General features: G+C 34.7%; 1 protein-coding gene across 1 annotated transcript in view; it reads left to right on the top strand.

Moving 5' to 3' along the window:
* LOC132744451 (stabilin-2-like) overlaps positions 1–14,452 on the top strand; it is a 299,749-nt gene extending 285,297 nt beyond the window's left edge. Inside the window, exons 21-24 of the mRNA XM_060733166.1 lie at positions 12,117–12,233; positions 13,353–13,416; positions 13,930–14,034; positions 14,369–14,452. Of these exons, the coding sequence (XP_060589149.1) occupies positions 12,117–12,233; positions 13,353–13,416; positions 13,930–14,034; positions 14,369–14,452 (370 nt within the window). The remainder of the gene's footprint in view (positions 1–12,116; positions 12,234–13,352; positions 13,417–13,929; positions 14,035–14,368) is intronic.
* Positions 14,453–18,807: the final 4,355 nt, after the last annotated feature.

Raw genomic sequence — 18,807 nt, 5'->3', positions numbered from 1 at the left:
TTCATTATCTTAATAACCGTTGTACATATTGAACTCAAATTTGACATATAGATATGTCATGAGAAAATACAGGTCAAGTTCGAAATTGGTCATGGTTCGATGATTTTTTGCAGAGTTATGCCCCTTTTTCTTTGAAAATAATATGAAATTTTCAGTTTCCGTTCATTATCTCCCCAACTGTACAACACATTCAACTCAAACTTGACATATGGATATGTTATGAGAAAATACAGGTCAAGTTCAAATTTGGTTATGGTTCGATGATTTTTGGCAGAGTTATGCCCCTTTTACTTTGAAAATAATATGAAATTTTCAGTTTCCGTTCATTAACTCCCCAATGGTACAACACATTCAACTCAAACTTGACATATGGATACGTCAAAGGAATGCGCAGGTCAAGTTCAAATTTGGTCATGGTTTGATGATTTTTGGCAGAGTTATGCCCCTTTCACTTAAAAAATAATATGAAATTTTCAGTTTCCGTTTATTATCTCCCCAACAGTATTACACATTCAACTCAAATTTGACATATGGATATATTTTTGGAATGTGCAGGCCAAGTTCGAATTTGGTCATGGTTCAATGATTTTTGGCAGAGTAATGCCCCTTTCACTTTGAAAATGATATGAAATTTACAGTTTCTGTTCATTATCAACCCAACAGTGTTACATATTCAACTCAAAATTGACATATGGATATGTCAAAGGAATGCGCAGGTCAAGTTGGAATTTGGTCATGGTTCGATGATTTTTAGCTCACCTGTCACAAAGTGACAGGGTGAGCTTTTGTGATCGCTTTTCGTCCGGCGTCCGTCCGTCGTCCGTCCGTCCGGCCGTCCGTCCGTCCGTAAACTTTTACTTTAAATGACATCTCCTCATAAACCACTAAGCCAATTTCATCCAAACTTCACAGGAATGTTCCTTTGGTGGTCACCTTTAAAAATTGTTCAAAGAATTTAATTCCATGCAGAACTCTGGTTGCCATGGCAACCGAAAGAAAAAACTTTAAATATCTTCTTTTAAAAACCATAAGAGCTAGAGCTTAGATATTTGGCATGAAACATCTTCTAGTGAGTGTCTACCAAGTTTGTTCAAATAAAAGCCCTGGGGTCAAAATTGGCCCCGCCCCGGGGGGTCATTGATTTTCCCTATATACATATAGTAAAAACTTAAAAAATCTTCTTTTAAAGAACCAAAAGAGCTAGAGCTAAGATATTTAGCATGAAACATGTTCTAATGGGTGTCTACCAAGTTTGTTCAAATAAAAGCCCTGGGGTCAAAATTGGCCCCGCCACGGGGGGTCATTGATTTTCCCTATATGCATATAGTAAAAACTTAAAAAATCTACTTTTAAAGAACTCAAAGAGCTAGAGCTAAGATATTTAGCATCAAACATGTTCTAATATGTGTCTACCAAGTTTGTTTAAATAAAAGCCCTGGGGTCAAAATTGGCCCCGCCCCAGGGGGGTCATTGATTTTCCCTATATGCATATAGTAAAAACTTAAAAAATCTTCTTTTAAAGAACCAAAAGAGTTAAAGCTAAGATATTTAGCATGAAACATGTTCTAATAAGTGTCTACCAATTTGTTCAAATAAAAGCCCTTGGGTCAAAATTGGCCCCGCCCCAGGGGGTCATTGATTTTCCCTATATACATATAGTAAAAACTTAAAAATCTTCTTTTAAAAAACCATAAGAGCTAGAGCTTAGATATTTGGCATGAAACATTTTCTAGTGAGTGTCTACCAAGTTTGTTCAAATAAAAGCCCTGGGGTCAAAATTGGCCCCGCCCCGGGGGGTCATTGATTTTCCCTATATACATATAGTAAAAACTTAAAAAATCTTCTTTTAAAGAACCAAAAGAGCTAGAGCTAAGATATTTAGCATGAAACATGTTCTAATGGGTGTCTACCAAGTTTGTTCAAATAAAAGCCCTTGGGTCAAAATTGGCCCCGCCCCGGGGGGTCATTGATTTTCCCTATATGCATATAGTAAAAACTTAAAAAATCTACTTTTAAAGAACTCAAAGAGCTATGGCTAAGATATTTAGCATCAAACATGTTCTAATAGGTGTCTACCAAGTTTGTTTAAATAAAAGCCCTTGGGTCAAAATTGGCCCCGCCCCAGGGGTCATTGATTTTTCCTATATGCATATAGTAAAAACTTAAGAAATCTTCTTTTAAAGAACCAAAAGAGCTACAGCTAAGATATTTAGCATGAAACATGTTCTAATGGGTGTCTACCAAGTTTGTTCAAATAAAAGCCCTGGGGTCAAAATTAGCCCCGCCCCGGGGGGTCATTGATTTTCCCTATATGCATATAGTAAAAACTTAAAAAATCTTCTTTTAAAGAACTCAAAGAGCTATGGCTAAGATATTTAGCATCAAACATGTTCTAATAGGTGTCTTCCAAGTTTGTTCAAATAAAAGCACTGGGGTCAAAATTGGCCCCACCCCAGGGGGTCATTGATTTTCCCTATATGCATATAGTAAAAACTTAAAAAATCTTCTTTTAAAGAACCAAAAGAGCTAGAGCTAAGATATTTTGCATGAAACATGTTCTAATGGGTGTCTACCAAGTTTGTTCAAATAAAAGCCCTTGGGTCAAAATTGGCCCCGCCCCGGGGGGTCATTGATTTTCCCTATATGCATATAGTAAAAACTTAAAAAATCTTCTTTTAAAGAACTCAAAGAGCTATGGCTAAGATATTTAGCATCAAACATGTTCTAATAGGTGTCTACCAAGTTTGTTTAAATAAAAGCCCTGGGGTCAAAATTGGCCCCGCCCCAGGGGGTCATTGATTTTCCCTATATGCATATAGTAAAAACTTAAAAAATCTTCTTTTAAAGAACCAAAAGAGTTAAAGCTAAGATATTTAGCATGAAACATGTTTTAATAAGTGTCTACCAAGTTTGTTCAAATAAAAGCCCTTGGGTCAAAATTGGCCCCGCCCCGGGGGTCATTGATTTTCCCTATATACATATAGTAAAAACTTAAAAAATCTTCTTTTAAAAAACTATAAGAGCTAGAGCTTAGATATTTGGCATGAAACATTTTCTAGTGAGTGTCTACCAAGTTTGTTCAAATAAAAGCCCTGGGGTCAAAATTGGCCCCGCCCCATGGGGGTCATTGATTTTCCCTATATACATATTAAAAACTTAAAAAATCTTCTTTTAAAGAACCAAAAGAGCTAGAGCTAAGATATTTTAGCATGAAACATATTCTAATGGTGTCTACCAAGTTTCTTCAAATGAAAGCCCTGGGGTCAAAATTGGCCCTGCCCCAGGGGGTCATTGATTTTCCCAATATGCATATAGTAACAACTTAAAAATCTTCTTTTAAAAGAACCAAAAGAGCTAGAGCTAAGATTTTTAGCATGAAACATGTTCTAATAAGTGTCTACCAAGTTTGTTCAAATAAAAGCCCTGTGGTCAAAATTGGCCCCGCCCCGGGGGTCATTGATTTTTCCTATATGCATATAGTAAAAACTTAAGAAATCTTCTTTTAAAGAACTCAAAGAGCTATGGCTAAGATATTTAGCATGAAACATGTTCTAATGGGTGTCTACCAAGTTTGTTCAAATAAAAGCCCTGGGGTCAAAATTAGCCCCGTCCCGGGGGGTCATTGATTTTCCCTATATGCATATAGTAAAAACTTAAAAAATCTTCTTTTAAAGAACTCAAAGAGCTATGGCTAAGATATTGAGCATCAAACATGTTGTAATAGGTGTCTACCAAGTTTGTTCAAATAAAAGCACTGGGGTCAAAATTGGCCCCACCCCAGGGGGTCATTGATTTTCCCTATATGCATATAGTAAAAACTTAAAAAATCTTCTTTTAAAGAACCAAAAGAGTTAAAGCTAAGATATTTAGCATGAAACATGTTTTAATAAGTGTCTACCAAGTTTGTTCAAATAAAAGCCCTTGGGTCAAAATTGGCCCCGCCCCGGGGGATCATTGATTTTCCCTATATGCATACAGTACTGGCCACGCGAAACCCGCAAAAGTCGCGTTATGCCGCGAGTGTAGTCTATGTCGCGACGGGACACTACGCGGTGAAACATCGCCGCGTGCAAGTTCACCGAATTTCACGGCGGTTCACGACAAATCGCCGCGATTTATCGCCGTAATTTACGGCGAATCTTCAGCAATAATTGTATTTGAAAGTACTACTTGGTCATTCCCGTGGTCTTTAATTTCTTAAACTTTAAAAAAAATCTTGTAAATGTCATGTGTATTTATAAATATTTAGCATTTGAACATGTACAGCGTATACATTTTGTATACTAAAACAAAGCAATCAGGTGCTGGTGAAAATTAGTTAACAACAAAACGAGATTGAAATTACAAAAGGTAATTGGTACTACATCAAAGAACGCACGATAACAAATTGTCCAATTGTTATTTTGATAATAATACAATTGTAATTAAAATCCATTGTTTACTTTCGCACATATTCTATTTTTAGAACAATGCAAAGCGACATTAAGCACCGATTCACAGGTGTAAATAATTATTACCTCTATTACGCTAATTATGATTGTTGAAAATTGTAAAAGTTTTATCACTTAAATTGAGACATTCTTTACCTTCAATTTCACGAGTAAAAAATGCCAGGTGCATGAGATGAGTAGGTGATGAGTAGCAAGATGCAAGTTGATTGGTCGACAATAAAATAATTTACTTACAAAACTCCGCTAATTCAATTCCATAACATCACAATTTTAAATTTATCAATCGTACTCGTGTTTTCATTTGTCTTGGATTAGCTGCATCTTAAATTCTTTATAGTTTTTTATATATGTGCTGGACTTACTTCGCATTAATTGTGCATTTTGTTAAGAACATTGCTATTGTGTATCAGTAATGGCGTATAGAAAATTAACCAGGCCGGATCCGTTGTTTTACCTGGTTAAATATAACGTCGACAGCAAGTTACAAGTGAGAAACAGGAAGTTTTTGAAGACATCCGAGGAAGTAAGTTAATGGTTATTTGTAAGTTTGTAAACAATCGATGAATTATGTTTCACACACGTTTGGCCAAGACAAAAAGGCTGTGTAATTTAATTTGAAAACGAAATTCAGAATTATGAAAAAATAAAACATATGTAGTATTCTGTAACATGTCCATAACATACCGTAAGCATTAGAGTATGACCATCAAGTCTGCAAGCACATTTTAAATATATATGTACGTAAACTTCACAAACAGAATATCAAAACGTGGGTATTTTTCTTATGAACATGGCACGTGCAAAGTAGTGCGCTTGTGCCTATTTTATATTTCCAGTATGTTTTTATATTGTTTAGGTCTGTTTCGCGGGAATTTTGTCGTAGAAATCTTGCGGACAGGTCATTATGAAATAAATAGTTTACTAATAGTTAATAAAGGAAAAACGGCAATATAATTTATAGGTAACGTCAGAAAATACTTAGTCAGAAAATCACGTGCATATCCATATCGGTACCATCTTTGCGAAATCTGCTCAAACGGTACCCCATTTGAACATGCATAGGTCATTCTCTGCTAAAAAGAAACCAGCGATGGATTACAATCCAGTAAAATTTCATTGTACTAAGGGAAGGAGGTATGACATGTAAAAAAGATGTATATAACGGAACACTATAATGTTTTATTTATTGTGCTGATTGTGTCATGTGCCCGTTTTTCATGTACTGCAACTTCACAATAAGCTGCAAAAAATCGACATGTCTTGCATCGCCCATCACCTCGACATATTTTTCGGTCTGAAATGAACATATTCATATTCACAAGCCACAGGTTCATTTCAGCCCGAAAAATCGAGGTGATGGGCAAGACATGTCGATTTTTTGTAGCTTCTTGTGAAGGAAGTTGCAGTACATGAAAATCGGCCACATGGCAAATCAGCACATAAATAAAACATTCTAGTGTTCCGTGATATACATCTTTTCTACGTGTCATACCTCCTTTCCTTATAACAGTGAAATTTTACAGGATTGTTATACATCACTGGTTTGCTTTAAGCAGAGAATGACCTGTGCATGTTCAAAGAGGGTACCGTTTGAGCAGATTTCGCAAAGATGGTACCGATATGGATATGCACCGTGAAAATGCTTAAAGTAAACGACAAAAACATAATATTAAAACGTGGGTATTTTTTATGAACATGGCACGTGCAAAAATTAGCGCCCCAGTGCCTATTTTATATTTCCTGTATGTTTTTATATTATGTACGATGTTTATGTCTGAAGACAGAGGCATTCTGTTTTATACCCATTTCTACGGTCAAATGTTTAATTTTATGTTTGATAAAGGAATGTTTACGTGTATTAAGAACCTAAACTTACTTGGGAAAAATTCCAGTCTTGTTTATTATCTAAAATAAAAGTTATAGCCAAAAAAAAAAACACACCATATTTTGTTCGGTAATATGTAGGATCCCAATAATGGACATAATCACACACTTATATTACTATGTTGAATTGACCTTTGATTGGGATACTTCAAATAATGTTTAGATTTTTTATGTCATTTTGTAAAATTTGAATGTTTACGCTTGATGAAATCTAAATTTATAGGTGTTTTTATTGCGTATGCACAGTTCTTATAAATTTCATGTTTAAGAAAAAAAATAATCGTTTAAATTTTCTCCTAGATTTTTTTTCTTGAATGGAAGCCCACTTTGACTGACGTAACGTAACGTCACGTCAATTTTGTTGTAATAACTCGAAAATAAAAGTTTATTAATAATTAGTCTGTTTTAGTGTCCAACTTTCGTTATTGTCATCCAACGAGTGTCTACCAAGTTTGTTCAAATAAAAGCCCTGGGGTCAAAATTGGCCCCGCCCCATGGGGGTCATTGATTTTCCCTATATACATATTAAAAACTTAAAAAATCTTCTTTTAAAGAACTCAAAGAGCTATGGCTAAGATATTTAGCATCAAACATGTTCTAATAGGTGTCTACCAAGTTTGTTCAAATAAAAGCCCTGGGGTCAAAATTGGCACCGCCCTGGGGGTCATTGATTTTCCTTATATGTGTATAGCAAAAACTTAAAAAATCTTCTTTGAAAAAACCCAGATAGCTAGAGTTAAGATATTAAGCATGAAACATCTTTAATGAAGTCACAGTCTACAAAGTTTGTTCAAATAAAAGACCTGGGGTCAAAATTGGCCCCGCCCCAGGGTCATTGATTTTCTTTATATGTGTATAGCAAAAGCTTAAAAAATCTTCTTTGAAAAAACCCAAATAGCTAGAGTTTAGATATTAAGCATGAAACATCTTCTAGGAAGTGTCTACAAAGTTTGTTCAAATAAAAGCCCTGGGGTCAAAAACTGGCCCGGCCCCAGGGGTGTCATTGTTTTTAACTACATGTGTATAGTAAAAACTTTAAAAAAATCTTCTTTAAAAAAGCCCAATGAGCTAGAGCTTAGATGTTTAGCATGAAACATCTTCTTATGGGTGTCTACCGAGTTTGTGCAATATAAAAGCCCTTGGGTTAAATTGGCCCTGCAACGTTGGGGGGCCTATATACAGGTGAGCGACCTCAGGGCCATCATGGCCCTCTTGTTTGGCAGAGTTATGTCTCTTTCACTTTGAAAATAATATAGATACATCTTAGGAATAAGCAGTTTAAGTTGGAATTTGGTCGTTGTTCAATGATTTTGGACAAACTTATCTTTCCTGAATGTTGCAAAAATTTTGAACTTTCAGTTTCAGCACTCATACTTTTGTGGAAATGTATATAGCCATTATTTTGGCTACAAATATGCAATATGCTATTTTCAAAAGGTTAAGACTGAAAACTAATTTCAGTGCCTTGAACATTGTATAAAAATGGTTTGTGTTAACATTGAAAAGTTTTAAGGGCTTTGAACATAGAATGAAAAAAATAATTTGTGCAAACAAATTTGGAACTAAATATTATAACATTTGAAATTTTGGCTGCATGCGGGGGCATCCGTGGCATGATAACACATTTCTAGTTTTTCAATATTATCAGTGGCGGAGAGGGTGCCTTTATGTGTTTAGGAGGCATCAGAATTGCAGCCACTGATTAACCCGGCATGATCAGTGATCATAAGAGATGACTAAATGGGTTTCAATAACCAAAGTCTATACATTTCTTAGTTCCAGCAGATGGGATGTTGCTGACCCCTTGTTCTGCTTTAAGTTTGTAACACCCAAGGTGGCCAAAATCATCTTTCCTGTTTTGGCACCATTATGACCTCATAATTAAACTTGGTTGGCTCTATGCAAAACCAAACAAAAATCATGGAAATCAGGTGACTATCCCAGAGCCTTCCCATGCAGAGTTGATTTATGTCCTGGTAAAAAATAAAACATCATCAGTAGTTAATAGACCTGTAGCATATACATTGGCTCTTTATGTGAAAAAAAAAAAATGATCTTGCTTAAAATAAATGGGCGTTTAAATAAATAAATAAATTAGCCAAGTTTTCATGCTTGGATTTTAATGAATTTCAGCAATCTGTAAAATGATTTTTTACAAATATACATGTACATTGACTGCTATGTGTATGTATAATAAATACTGACACATCCTGTATCTTATAATTTTGAAACTCTGTTTAAAACTTCTGACAGCATTTTGTATGATAAATGGATTTCCATGACAGGATTTCTCAAATTTATTTTCAAAATAAAGAACAGTTTCATAAACATCTGCCGACTTTTAAACTTCTATGAATCATAGGGTAAAAGTAAATCACGAAATTTTCATAAACTTTACAAAAATATAAATATTACATTGATAAAACTTGTCTCAATGCGTGTCAGTGGTAAAGATATGTTTAGTTTGAAATGTTTTTTTGATAATCAAGATAAAATTCCACACTGTTAACTGCTTGATTTTAGTTTCAGAGTCTTTAACATCATAAAAATAATATTATCAACTTGCTGAAGTTATGAGTTTTTGAATGGGCAAGATACTTTCTTTAATCAGAGTTTTTTTAAGAAAATTACTTTTGTGATGTAATGGCAATTCCGTGGATGGCTGTACTTTTTTGGCCATGTAAAGATGTTTTAAAATTATCACACATATAAGCTGTCTTCAGAGTAGTAAGCATGTAAGGCAGAGGGTTACCAGTTATGATCCTTATGTTAGCAATTAATAAAAGACAATTGTCTGTGAAGTCTGTGCTCTCCCAAATCTCTGCTGGCTAGCACTAAATCAGTCTCACTGCGTAAACTCTCTCACCCTTGAACTTTGTCAACTTTATTAAATACTGTTAAGTTTATTACTGCGTTCGTTAGGGATTTCTTAAACTTTCAATTATATGTTTCATATCATCATCCCCATGATAAGGTTCATAACTGTTGTACCAATATTCCCAGAATTATTTCCCCCTTGAACTCAGAAGTTTTCATTAGTTTTGTTATTTTGTTTTTATTTTCTATTTAAACTTCATACATATGTTTCATATCTCTGTGATAAGATTTGTAACTCTAGCGCCAATATTCCCAGAATTATCTCCCCCTTGAACTTGCTTTTTACTTTACTAACTTTTTATGCCCCCGGGCATATAGTAATTGAACCGTCCATCCGTCCGTCTGTCCGTACGAGGTTAACCTAGAACGGCAAGTTGGATTTTTCTTAAGTTGCATATGTACCAGATGGCTTTCATAATTTTAACACTTACTAACCATACAAAGATATAGTGAGCTGGGCAAGTTACACATAACTGATGGTTCCCCATTTTGCACCAACGCCTTATAAGGCCCTTTCTCAGCACTTAAGTAAAATGAATAATGGTTACCATATAAACGGCAAGTTGAAAATACTATACTAATGGCTTTATAATTTCCACACTACTTATCATACAAAGTACATGATATTGACAAGTTATATAACTGTGTCATCCATATTTCCAGTTATTTCCCTTTTTTCACTTTGAAAATAGGGCCTTGTCTGGTTAACCTATTTCAGCAAGTTGGATTTATCTTAAATTTCTCCCAATTGCTTATTTCTTTAATGATATCTTTCATATTTAGTAGGTGGATACCTTTGATGGTCCTCTAATTTTTTGTGGAGTAAGCGGTCTCTAGGGTCAAGGTCAAGGTCACTGGTTTAAAAAATAAATATAAACATTTTGCTCATACAGCCTTTATTCTTTGTTTGATGTCTTAGTTTAATACAAACATGCCAAGGGAGGTCCTCCTTCTTTGGGTGTAGTAAGGGGTCATTAGATTTTTACATTTTTACAGGTGTATTAACCTTATTCTATAGACAGATGTTATTCATAATTGATAGAAACATAAAATTTGATGGAGTTAGTGGTCGGTTGGGTCAAGGTCACCAGTGCTAAAAATAGATTTTTTACACTTTTGCCCATACAGCTTTTATTTATTGACAGATGTATTTCATATTTGGTAGGAAGATAACTTGCATGGTATTCTTCCTTTGGATGGAGTAAGGGGTCAGTTGGGTCATGGTCACCAGTGCTAAAAATAGATTTGTACACTTTTGCCCATACAGCCTTTATTTATTGACAGATGTATTTCATATTTGGTAGGAAGATAACTTACATGGTATTCTTCCTTTGGATAGAGTTAGGGGTAAGTTTTGGTCAAGGTCACCAGTGCTCAAAATAGATTTTTACACTTTTGCCCATACAGCCTTTATTTAATTACAGCTGTATTTCATATTTGGTAGGAAGATAACTTGCATGAAGTTGAATATTTTTCAACTTCACAAGTCAGAGCAATGACTAAATGGCAACTTATATTTTTCACAATTACAAAATACCATGACTTTGTCAAGCTATATAACTTGTGTTTACAATTTTTTGGCAATTTTTCTGTCCATAACTGAGTGAATGGGTAAACATTTTTTGAAATTTGCTACTGACAAGAATCTGAGCCGGGGGCATTTGTGTTTAACAAACAGGTTCTTGTTTATTTATTGAGCATATTTCTTTTGAAACTTCAAACATGAAATTAAAAATTTCTCAAATAATAAGTTTATTAAGTAATATAAATCAAAGGAAAGTCAAATGGTAAGGGAATTTTTAAGTGAGTGTTATGAGATTTAGTTGATTTTAATTGCAAAAGAAAATCTGTAAACATATTATTCCAAGGAGAAATTATTTTTTACCAGATTTGCGTCATAACTGATCACTTGTGTGATAAGACAAATTGCTTTATTGCAGAAACAATGTGAAAAAGTCTGGAACATGTTCTCTTTGAAAGTTATATCTTTTTTTCTAATCAAATGGGCCATTATTTATGATGTCAGAATCTTGGTACAATGTAACTGGAATGTGACTTTTTATCAAAGTTCCATTCATATGGTACATTAAGTTCATCAAATGTTTTGCTAAAACTTATGTTCTTGAAAAAAAAACAACAGAATTTTATATATATATTTTAAATTGAATGAACTATCATTTTGATGGTATAAAAGGAAAATCAACTAAATTGTTAAAAATTTATTTTTACTTTTTTTATCGATTTTGATAAGTATTTAAAGAATTATATTGTTTATAAGCTTTTTAGTGTCCATAGTTAGAATGAACTGTCCATGTTACTTGTATCAAGCCAGGCAATCTTTCACATCTATACCAACAGACAATATGCAATTATCCTTTTGGTGACTAATCATTATAAACATTCTAATATTGAAGTTCTTGAAAAACAACTCATTGAATTAGACAAATTGTCTGACCCACAAATTTTGAGCAAACTTCACAGGATTATCCTTAGATTGCGCCATATAAAAGTTATATAAATGGCATAAGTATGTCACAAAATTAAATAATACACTTTAAAAATGACATCTTCTGTTTAAAGTATGCAGCTGAGGTAAAAAAGTCTTGTTTTTTTTAAATTCAAATAAAGCAAAGAACATATAGTATAAGCAATTTTGAAGCAAGGGAAGGAATAAAATGATATAAATGTTTGATTAGATATGGAAGAGTTTCTTCCCTTTGTGTGTCAATGAAAATTAATATTAAATTGTTCTCAAAAATACATTTAATTACATGTAAAGTTAAAATAAAGCAGGTGGTAATGTCTGTAATTATGGTGGTATAACACTGTCTGAATCATCAACAACTGTATATATATATATAGCAGCTATAGTTAAAGGTTTTCTATTTAATTTTTTGTTTTCAGATGTATATGTAAACCAGGATACACTGGCTCTGGACTTTATTGTAAGGAGATTGATCCATGTCAAGAATCATACAGGGGAGGGTGTCATCTTCAGGTAAAATTTTCACTGTCAGTCTTGTAATGAAATATTGTTTGTTTAGCACTTATAATAGACCAACCCAAATCTTCCATGTTCTGTTTTTAATAAGTTATATATAAAGACATATTGATTGTTTTACTTGCCAATAGGAACTTCCTTGCCTTCTTTTGCTTGGGGACCATATGTTGCTTTCCATGGAATGGCAGGAACATGTGTCATTGAAGTTCATACTGCCTGATATGTGAACATATCATCTGATTGAAAGAAAAATACCATCTATATGTTTGAAATTTTGCTTTAAGCCTGTGCTAGGGGGCGTGGACAGTAGCTTGCATCTTTCTAGTACCTGTCCATGAACAAGCTCGTCAAACTAGAGCCTGCCAATATTTTTCAATTTTGGCTGTTTTCAAGGTCTTCTATTTCGTCTCTAAATGTTATTACTAGATGACTAATGAATCTAATATTTTACTAAGAAAAGTTGATATAGAGTCAATCGATACTTGATTGATAATAACCAAGTTTTTCTGATGATTGGTGGGTGTTCTGTGACATGTTTGCAAAAACAAACATCAAAGAATGTGTACTTTTGCAGCTTTTTTTTAAGGGTTGGCCAAGCATATTTCAAAGGTTTTCTGTTGATGGAGCGAGGATATTTGACTGCAATATAAAGTGTCATAAATTGAAATATATCGCCTCATATTATCAGGAATAGTGCTGGATAGAGAAACAACCCTGAAAGTTTTTTAAAAATCTTGAATTTAATATGGCTTGGCATTTCCTTGGATTAATGTGAGATCATTGATGAGTAAATTTAACTCAAACCAAATGCAAGTTTCAGATTAAGACAAGTGGCCAAGTGGTTAAAACTATCTTCAAATTACTTACCACCATTGTGTGTTTAAATCACCCTTCAGCTTTTGAATTTAGATGTGAGGAAAGCTATCAGCGCCTTGAAATGGTTAGTAATTTAACTATTTGGGAGCTTGGTTCCTGTTTAACAGTCATAGGTGGAGAAGTTGCTAATTGTGATCTTTACTAGTGTTGTTGGTTTAACAAACTAAAAGATAATAAGAGAAAAAAGTGAATCAAAAATACTTTTTAGTTATAAAACCTGACAATAACATGGCTAATCAACGAACTCTTTATCTCACTATAAGGCTCATGTTGAAAGACGTGCCAGGGACAGGAATGTACATGGTAATGAAGGTATGGACAGGGGTGGTAAGAATTGTACTTGGAACACAGACGAGTGTTAGTAAAATGTAGACGCTGTCATGATAGATCTGAATGATATACCAACTACTCCTGGAAAGGTATGATAACAGTCTGTTTATTTAAAAAAGCAAGTTTTAACTGTTACATGTAGATGAAGTAAGTCTACCCGACTAGCTTACAAACCATGGGTGGTTCTTAGAACTCAGATGCCTGCTTGTGCCTGAAATTATGCCTGTATGAACAGAGCAATATTAAGTCTTCTGTAACCTGTGAAGCTGAAAAGTTGCCATTTGACTTTTTGGATGTAAGTAAGGATGAAAAAAAAATAAAACCAAAAGGGAAAAAAAAATAACCACCCGACTTTTTTTAATTAAATAAGCACCATAGTTATGCTGTAATTTGATATTAAACACTTTTTACTCACGACACAACATTAGTGACTATGGTTTAATAATTTTTGAGCATATAATTATTATTTAAGAATTGAAGAATGGATAAATAGAATGTTTGTTTTTCTAGCAGATTTGTGTGTGTAGAGAGGCTGTTATTTGGGAATGGAGACATACTGTTTGTAGTAAAAATAGGGATGTGAAGGTTGACAAATTGGTGGCTTTTATTCATTTGGTAAGAAAGTTAACCAAATGATTATGATGATGTAAAGAGGGAATTTATTTTTTCCAGAAGTGGGAATGGTTTAAGATAATTTTATTTGGCAGAGCTTTTTTGGTCATCATAATGTGGTCTATAACTTTTTATTTATAATGTGCTGTTAAAAAGTTAATCAGAGGAAAAATTGTGATTTGATTATCTTGAGTGAATACTTATGACATAGAATGCCTTGTTTACTTGTAGTTACACTATTGTTGGTAAATGGACATTCCTCTGTTAAATCTGTCCCATTTTATGCATAATTGTAATTGTCATGATATAATGCATGTCTTAATGTTGTCCTTGATAGATGATGATGGTGATTATGGAAAGTGGTGGTGGTGATGAAGATGAGAGTGGAATGTTGATGGTGGTGGTGGGTGGTGATGTATGATATTTATTGAGGATGAAAGTGAATGCATGATGTGGTGTTGGTGGTAGTACTGGTGGTGGTGAGGATGAAATGATAAGTGTTAGGATGAAATGATGATGTGTTTGATTATATGTAGAAATTATGATGATAAGAAAAATCGTATGATTTAAGAGTAGTCGTAGTCATTACAGGCTGCCCAACACTGCTCCAAAATGTCTATAACTTCGATTACCGACCGTCTTGCTTGAAATCAGTTCTGTAATCTCATAATGCTAGTTATGTCATGTTCAAAAAGCATATAGCACTCCAAGGACATCTTGAAATCTTTCTTACAATTTATCTTTTAGAATTCCTGCAGATGAATCTAATTGCTCATAATACACTGCATTAATTTTCATCACAAAAGGATACATATAAGAACCTGTAGGATTTTATTTTCTTGAAGATTTTTTCCTTCTATTATCTTTAGGCTAATATCAGTCACGTGATGCGCTCTGAAATACTTATAGAAATTGTACTGCCTAATAGACGCGTTGATTATGTTGGAAATTGGTATATGTTGCCATGGTAATATTATAAAAGAAATAGAAAAACATCCAAAACTGAGATTGATGGCAAATGTTATAAGGGTAAGCTAAATGTTATAATTAAATTTGTATATATTGATTAATAAGTTAGAAGCTAGAATTGTAAGCTCTTCAGATGAGATGTAAAAGGACAGGGGGGAAAAGTACAAAATGATTTTATCATACATTAAAGTATTTATGATTATTAAATATTCATATAAGTGTAAGGCCCGCCTACTTTGGTTGATTATTAATCAGATGTCCACTACAAAGTATGAGCATGGAAGCATGAACAGAGTCATATTAAACTTCAATATAATCATGGATTTTTAGCGTCACACTGTCACAAGTAAGTGACCAAGGTGAGCTTTTCTGTGATCTAGCAATTTGTCTGGCTCTGTCCAGTCCATGAAACTTTGCTCTTAACAACATTTCATTCACCAATTTCATCCCAGATTTCACAGGAAATGTTCCTCTGGTGCACCATTGAATTGTTTAAAAGAAATTAATTCCATGTAGAACTCTGGTTGCCATTGCAATTGGAAAAAAAAACTTAAATAGTATTCTTTTAAAAAACAGCTAAAGGACTAGAGGCTAAGAAGTTTGGCATGAAAGCATGCCTACTCTAGTGGGTGTCTATCATGTTTGTTCAAGTGAAAAGCCTGGTCAAAAGTTGGCCCTGTTCCTGGGAGTCATTTGATTTTCGTAAGTCGGAGAGTAAAAAACATTTAAAAATCTTCTTTTAAAAACCAAAAGACTTAGGCTCGTATAAGCCACAAAATCTTCTAATTGGGGTGGTCGAGCCAGTTTGGTTTCAAGTAAAGAGCCCTAAAATTGGCCCTGTCCAAGGGTCATTGATTTTCATTTAGTGTACTATTGTAAAACTTTAAAAAATCTTCTTTTAAGACTGCAAAGAGATAAGCTAGATTAGTTTGCATGAACATTTGTCTAGTAAGGGGGTGTACCAGTTTGATTCCAATTAAAAGGTCCCTGGGTCAAAAAATGTAAAATTGACCGCCCGGGGGGGGAGGGGGGAGTCACTGATTGTGCCTATATTGCTAACATCTTTGGACTGTTGTTTAACTTAGCTATATCAACCAGTTTGCTTCTTTACACATGCTTTGTCAGATACAAATGTGACTATGTGATACCAAGTGTAGATTATATAGTTTTGTGGCTTTTGTTTATTATTTTACAATATATATGTTCTTTTGGTACATGGAGAGTTTTATATCAGGGTGAGCGATTTTCAGGGCGACATTATGGCCCTTTTTATTGGAGAAGATAAGTGATGTTATGTGATAATATGGCAACTGTTTTAACATTGTATACTATGAAAACTTGATGCAGATATCATCCATGATTATTGTCAACATTGTTCATAAAAAAGTATGTTTTGTTGGCACTGTATTCATAATCTGCTCGACTATTGAACTTGTTGTATTCTGATAGCGTTGACGCTTGTGAATCAAGAACTATTAGGATGAAAACTACACGTGTTTGTCACGTATTGATGTGAGGAGGTATTAAATTGATTTGTTCAATAACACAACACAATTCAAACACTGGATTAAACCAGATAATGTTGTCCAACTGCTTAAGTAAGTTTCATTTATTTATTGAGTGAATTTCTTTAAGGTTGTTAATAATTAAAGAAGTCTGTTATCAGTTTAGTGAATTCTATTGTCAGTTTAAAGTCTATTGTAAGTTTCATATTGCATAGATTCATGTACCCTTATAATGTGTCTAAAAGGCCAATATTTTCGTGATTAGCACGTTCTACAGGAAATGTAATGTGATTGTAGGTTAGTGAATTGAAACACTTTTGGTATTCAATTACAAAAAAATTGAAAGAATTTGCAATATGTTTTTGTTTCAGCTACATACATTAGGTTTCATATACCTTGGATAGGTTGCGTTGCATTTCGGGACATTAGAGAAGTTACAGACATGGCTGATGGGTTTTCAATTGTATTATTACTCAAGGAGAGGGATGGGTCATCAAAAGCACAGAAGAATGGTTAATGGCGGTTAATGGATGCATTATCATTCATTATGAATAAATGGTTGTTTATTTTTGTAGTACAATTACCATTTACCTTGAGAAGTTAAGTAATGGCTTTGGGTCAAGTTCCCATTTTTTTTGCATTGTTTGTTATCAATAGATTTATATACGGAGCAATCGATCAGAAATTACTTGATGTGCAGATACTGCTTATGCGGGTTTTGGTGCAAAGGTTAATTATTTTCCAAGGTCCATATGATGTAAGGTAAGTCAATTGTTTATTCTGGACAATGACCATTGAGAATACATGTGTCTAAGAAAGTATTTATCAGTCACAGACATATTTGATATACTTGAAACTCCATGCCTTAAATAATCCACACTGAGGCACTAGTTTAACAGTGGGTGCTGCTCAGCCTTAATAATGCTCGATGGGGCCAGCTGATGTCTGATTGGTGGCCTCTCATTGTTCTAAATGAATGCAGCCATTGTGGGCCAACTGAGTTCTGTTGGATGCCCTGGCTCATGGCCTAGAATAATGCATGATGGGGCACTTGATTCTGCCTTTGGATGCTTCTCATGGTCTAAAATATGCACGATGGGGCAACTGATTCTATTTGTGCATGCTCATCTAAAATAATCGCATGATGGAGCACTGATTCTGTTTGGTGCCTGCTCATGCGTAATAAATATTGCTCCATGGGGCACTGATTCGTTGGATCCTGTCATGTTCCTAACATTATGCATCGAAGGGGGCACTGACTCTGTTTGGGATCTTGTATGCCTGAAATAAGCATGATGGGCGCTTGATCTCTGCTTGGACTCCTGGCCTCATGGCCTAAATATGCATGATGGGAACCGATTTCTGTTTGGGTGCCTGATCATGAGCAAAATAAGCATGACGGGGCCTTGATTCTTTTGGTGCTGCTCATGACTAAATAATGCATGATGGGGCACTGATGTCTGATGTGGGGTGCCCTGCTGCATGCCTAAATAATGCTTGATTGGGCACTGAATTCTGCTTGGATGTCTGCCATGTTATAAAATAATGCCACAAGGGGGCACTGGTTCTGTTTAAGGTGCCTCTCCAGCATATGCCGACGATTTGGGGCTCTGATATGCTGGGTGCTGCTATTGCTATTCAATTGCAGAATGGGGCACTGAGTCTGGTTCGAGTGCTGTCATGCCTAAAGATAATGCACGATGGGGGCACTGATTATGCTTGGGTTTCCTGCTTTCATGCCTAAAATAATGCATGATGGGCACTTGGTTTCGCTTTTGGTGCTTGTCAGTCTAAATAATGCACGATGGGACTGCTTTTGTTCAGGTGCCTGCTCATGTCTAAAATAATGCTAATGGGGCACTGGTTCTGTTTAGGTGCCTGCTTATGCCTAAAATAATGCATGATGGGACACCGGTTATACTTGGGTGCCTGCTCATGCCTATAATAATGCACTGTGGGGCACCGGTTATGCTTTGGTGCCTGCTTTTGCCTTAAATAATTCATAATTGGCAACACGGTTCTTTACTGGGGGCCTGCCTATACCTAAAATATGCATGATGGGGCCACTTGGTAGAAACTATGGGTGCCTGCTCATGCCTAAAATAATGCACGATGGGGCATTTGAGGTCTTCTTCCATCAGTAAAGATGAAAAGTTATGGCATGACCTTCGAAAGTGCTGGCATGATTTAAAATACAACAAACAATAAACTCTATAAGCATTCATTTCAGTGGGTAGGAAAAGTATTAGAGGGATTCCAGTGTTGTATTTTTGGCATGGCTTCTGGAGGATTTTAATGCCCA

The sequence above is a fragment of the Ruditapes philippinarum genome, unplaced genomic scaffold (assembly GCF_026571515.1).
Source record: "Ruditapes philippinarum isolate M1 unplaced genomic scaffold, ASM2657151v2 ctg1134_1_1_1_1, whole genome shotgun sequence".
NCBI classification, from domain to species: domain Eukaryota; kingdom Metazoa; phylum Mollusca; class Bivalvia; order Venerida; family Veneridae; genus Ruditapes; species Ruditapes philippinarum.
The sequence above is the reverse complement of the archived record's forward strand: the minus strand, read 5'-3'. Positions and strand labels throughout refer to the sequence as shown.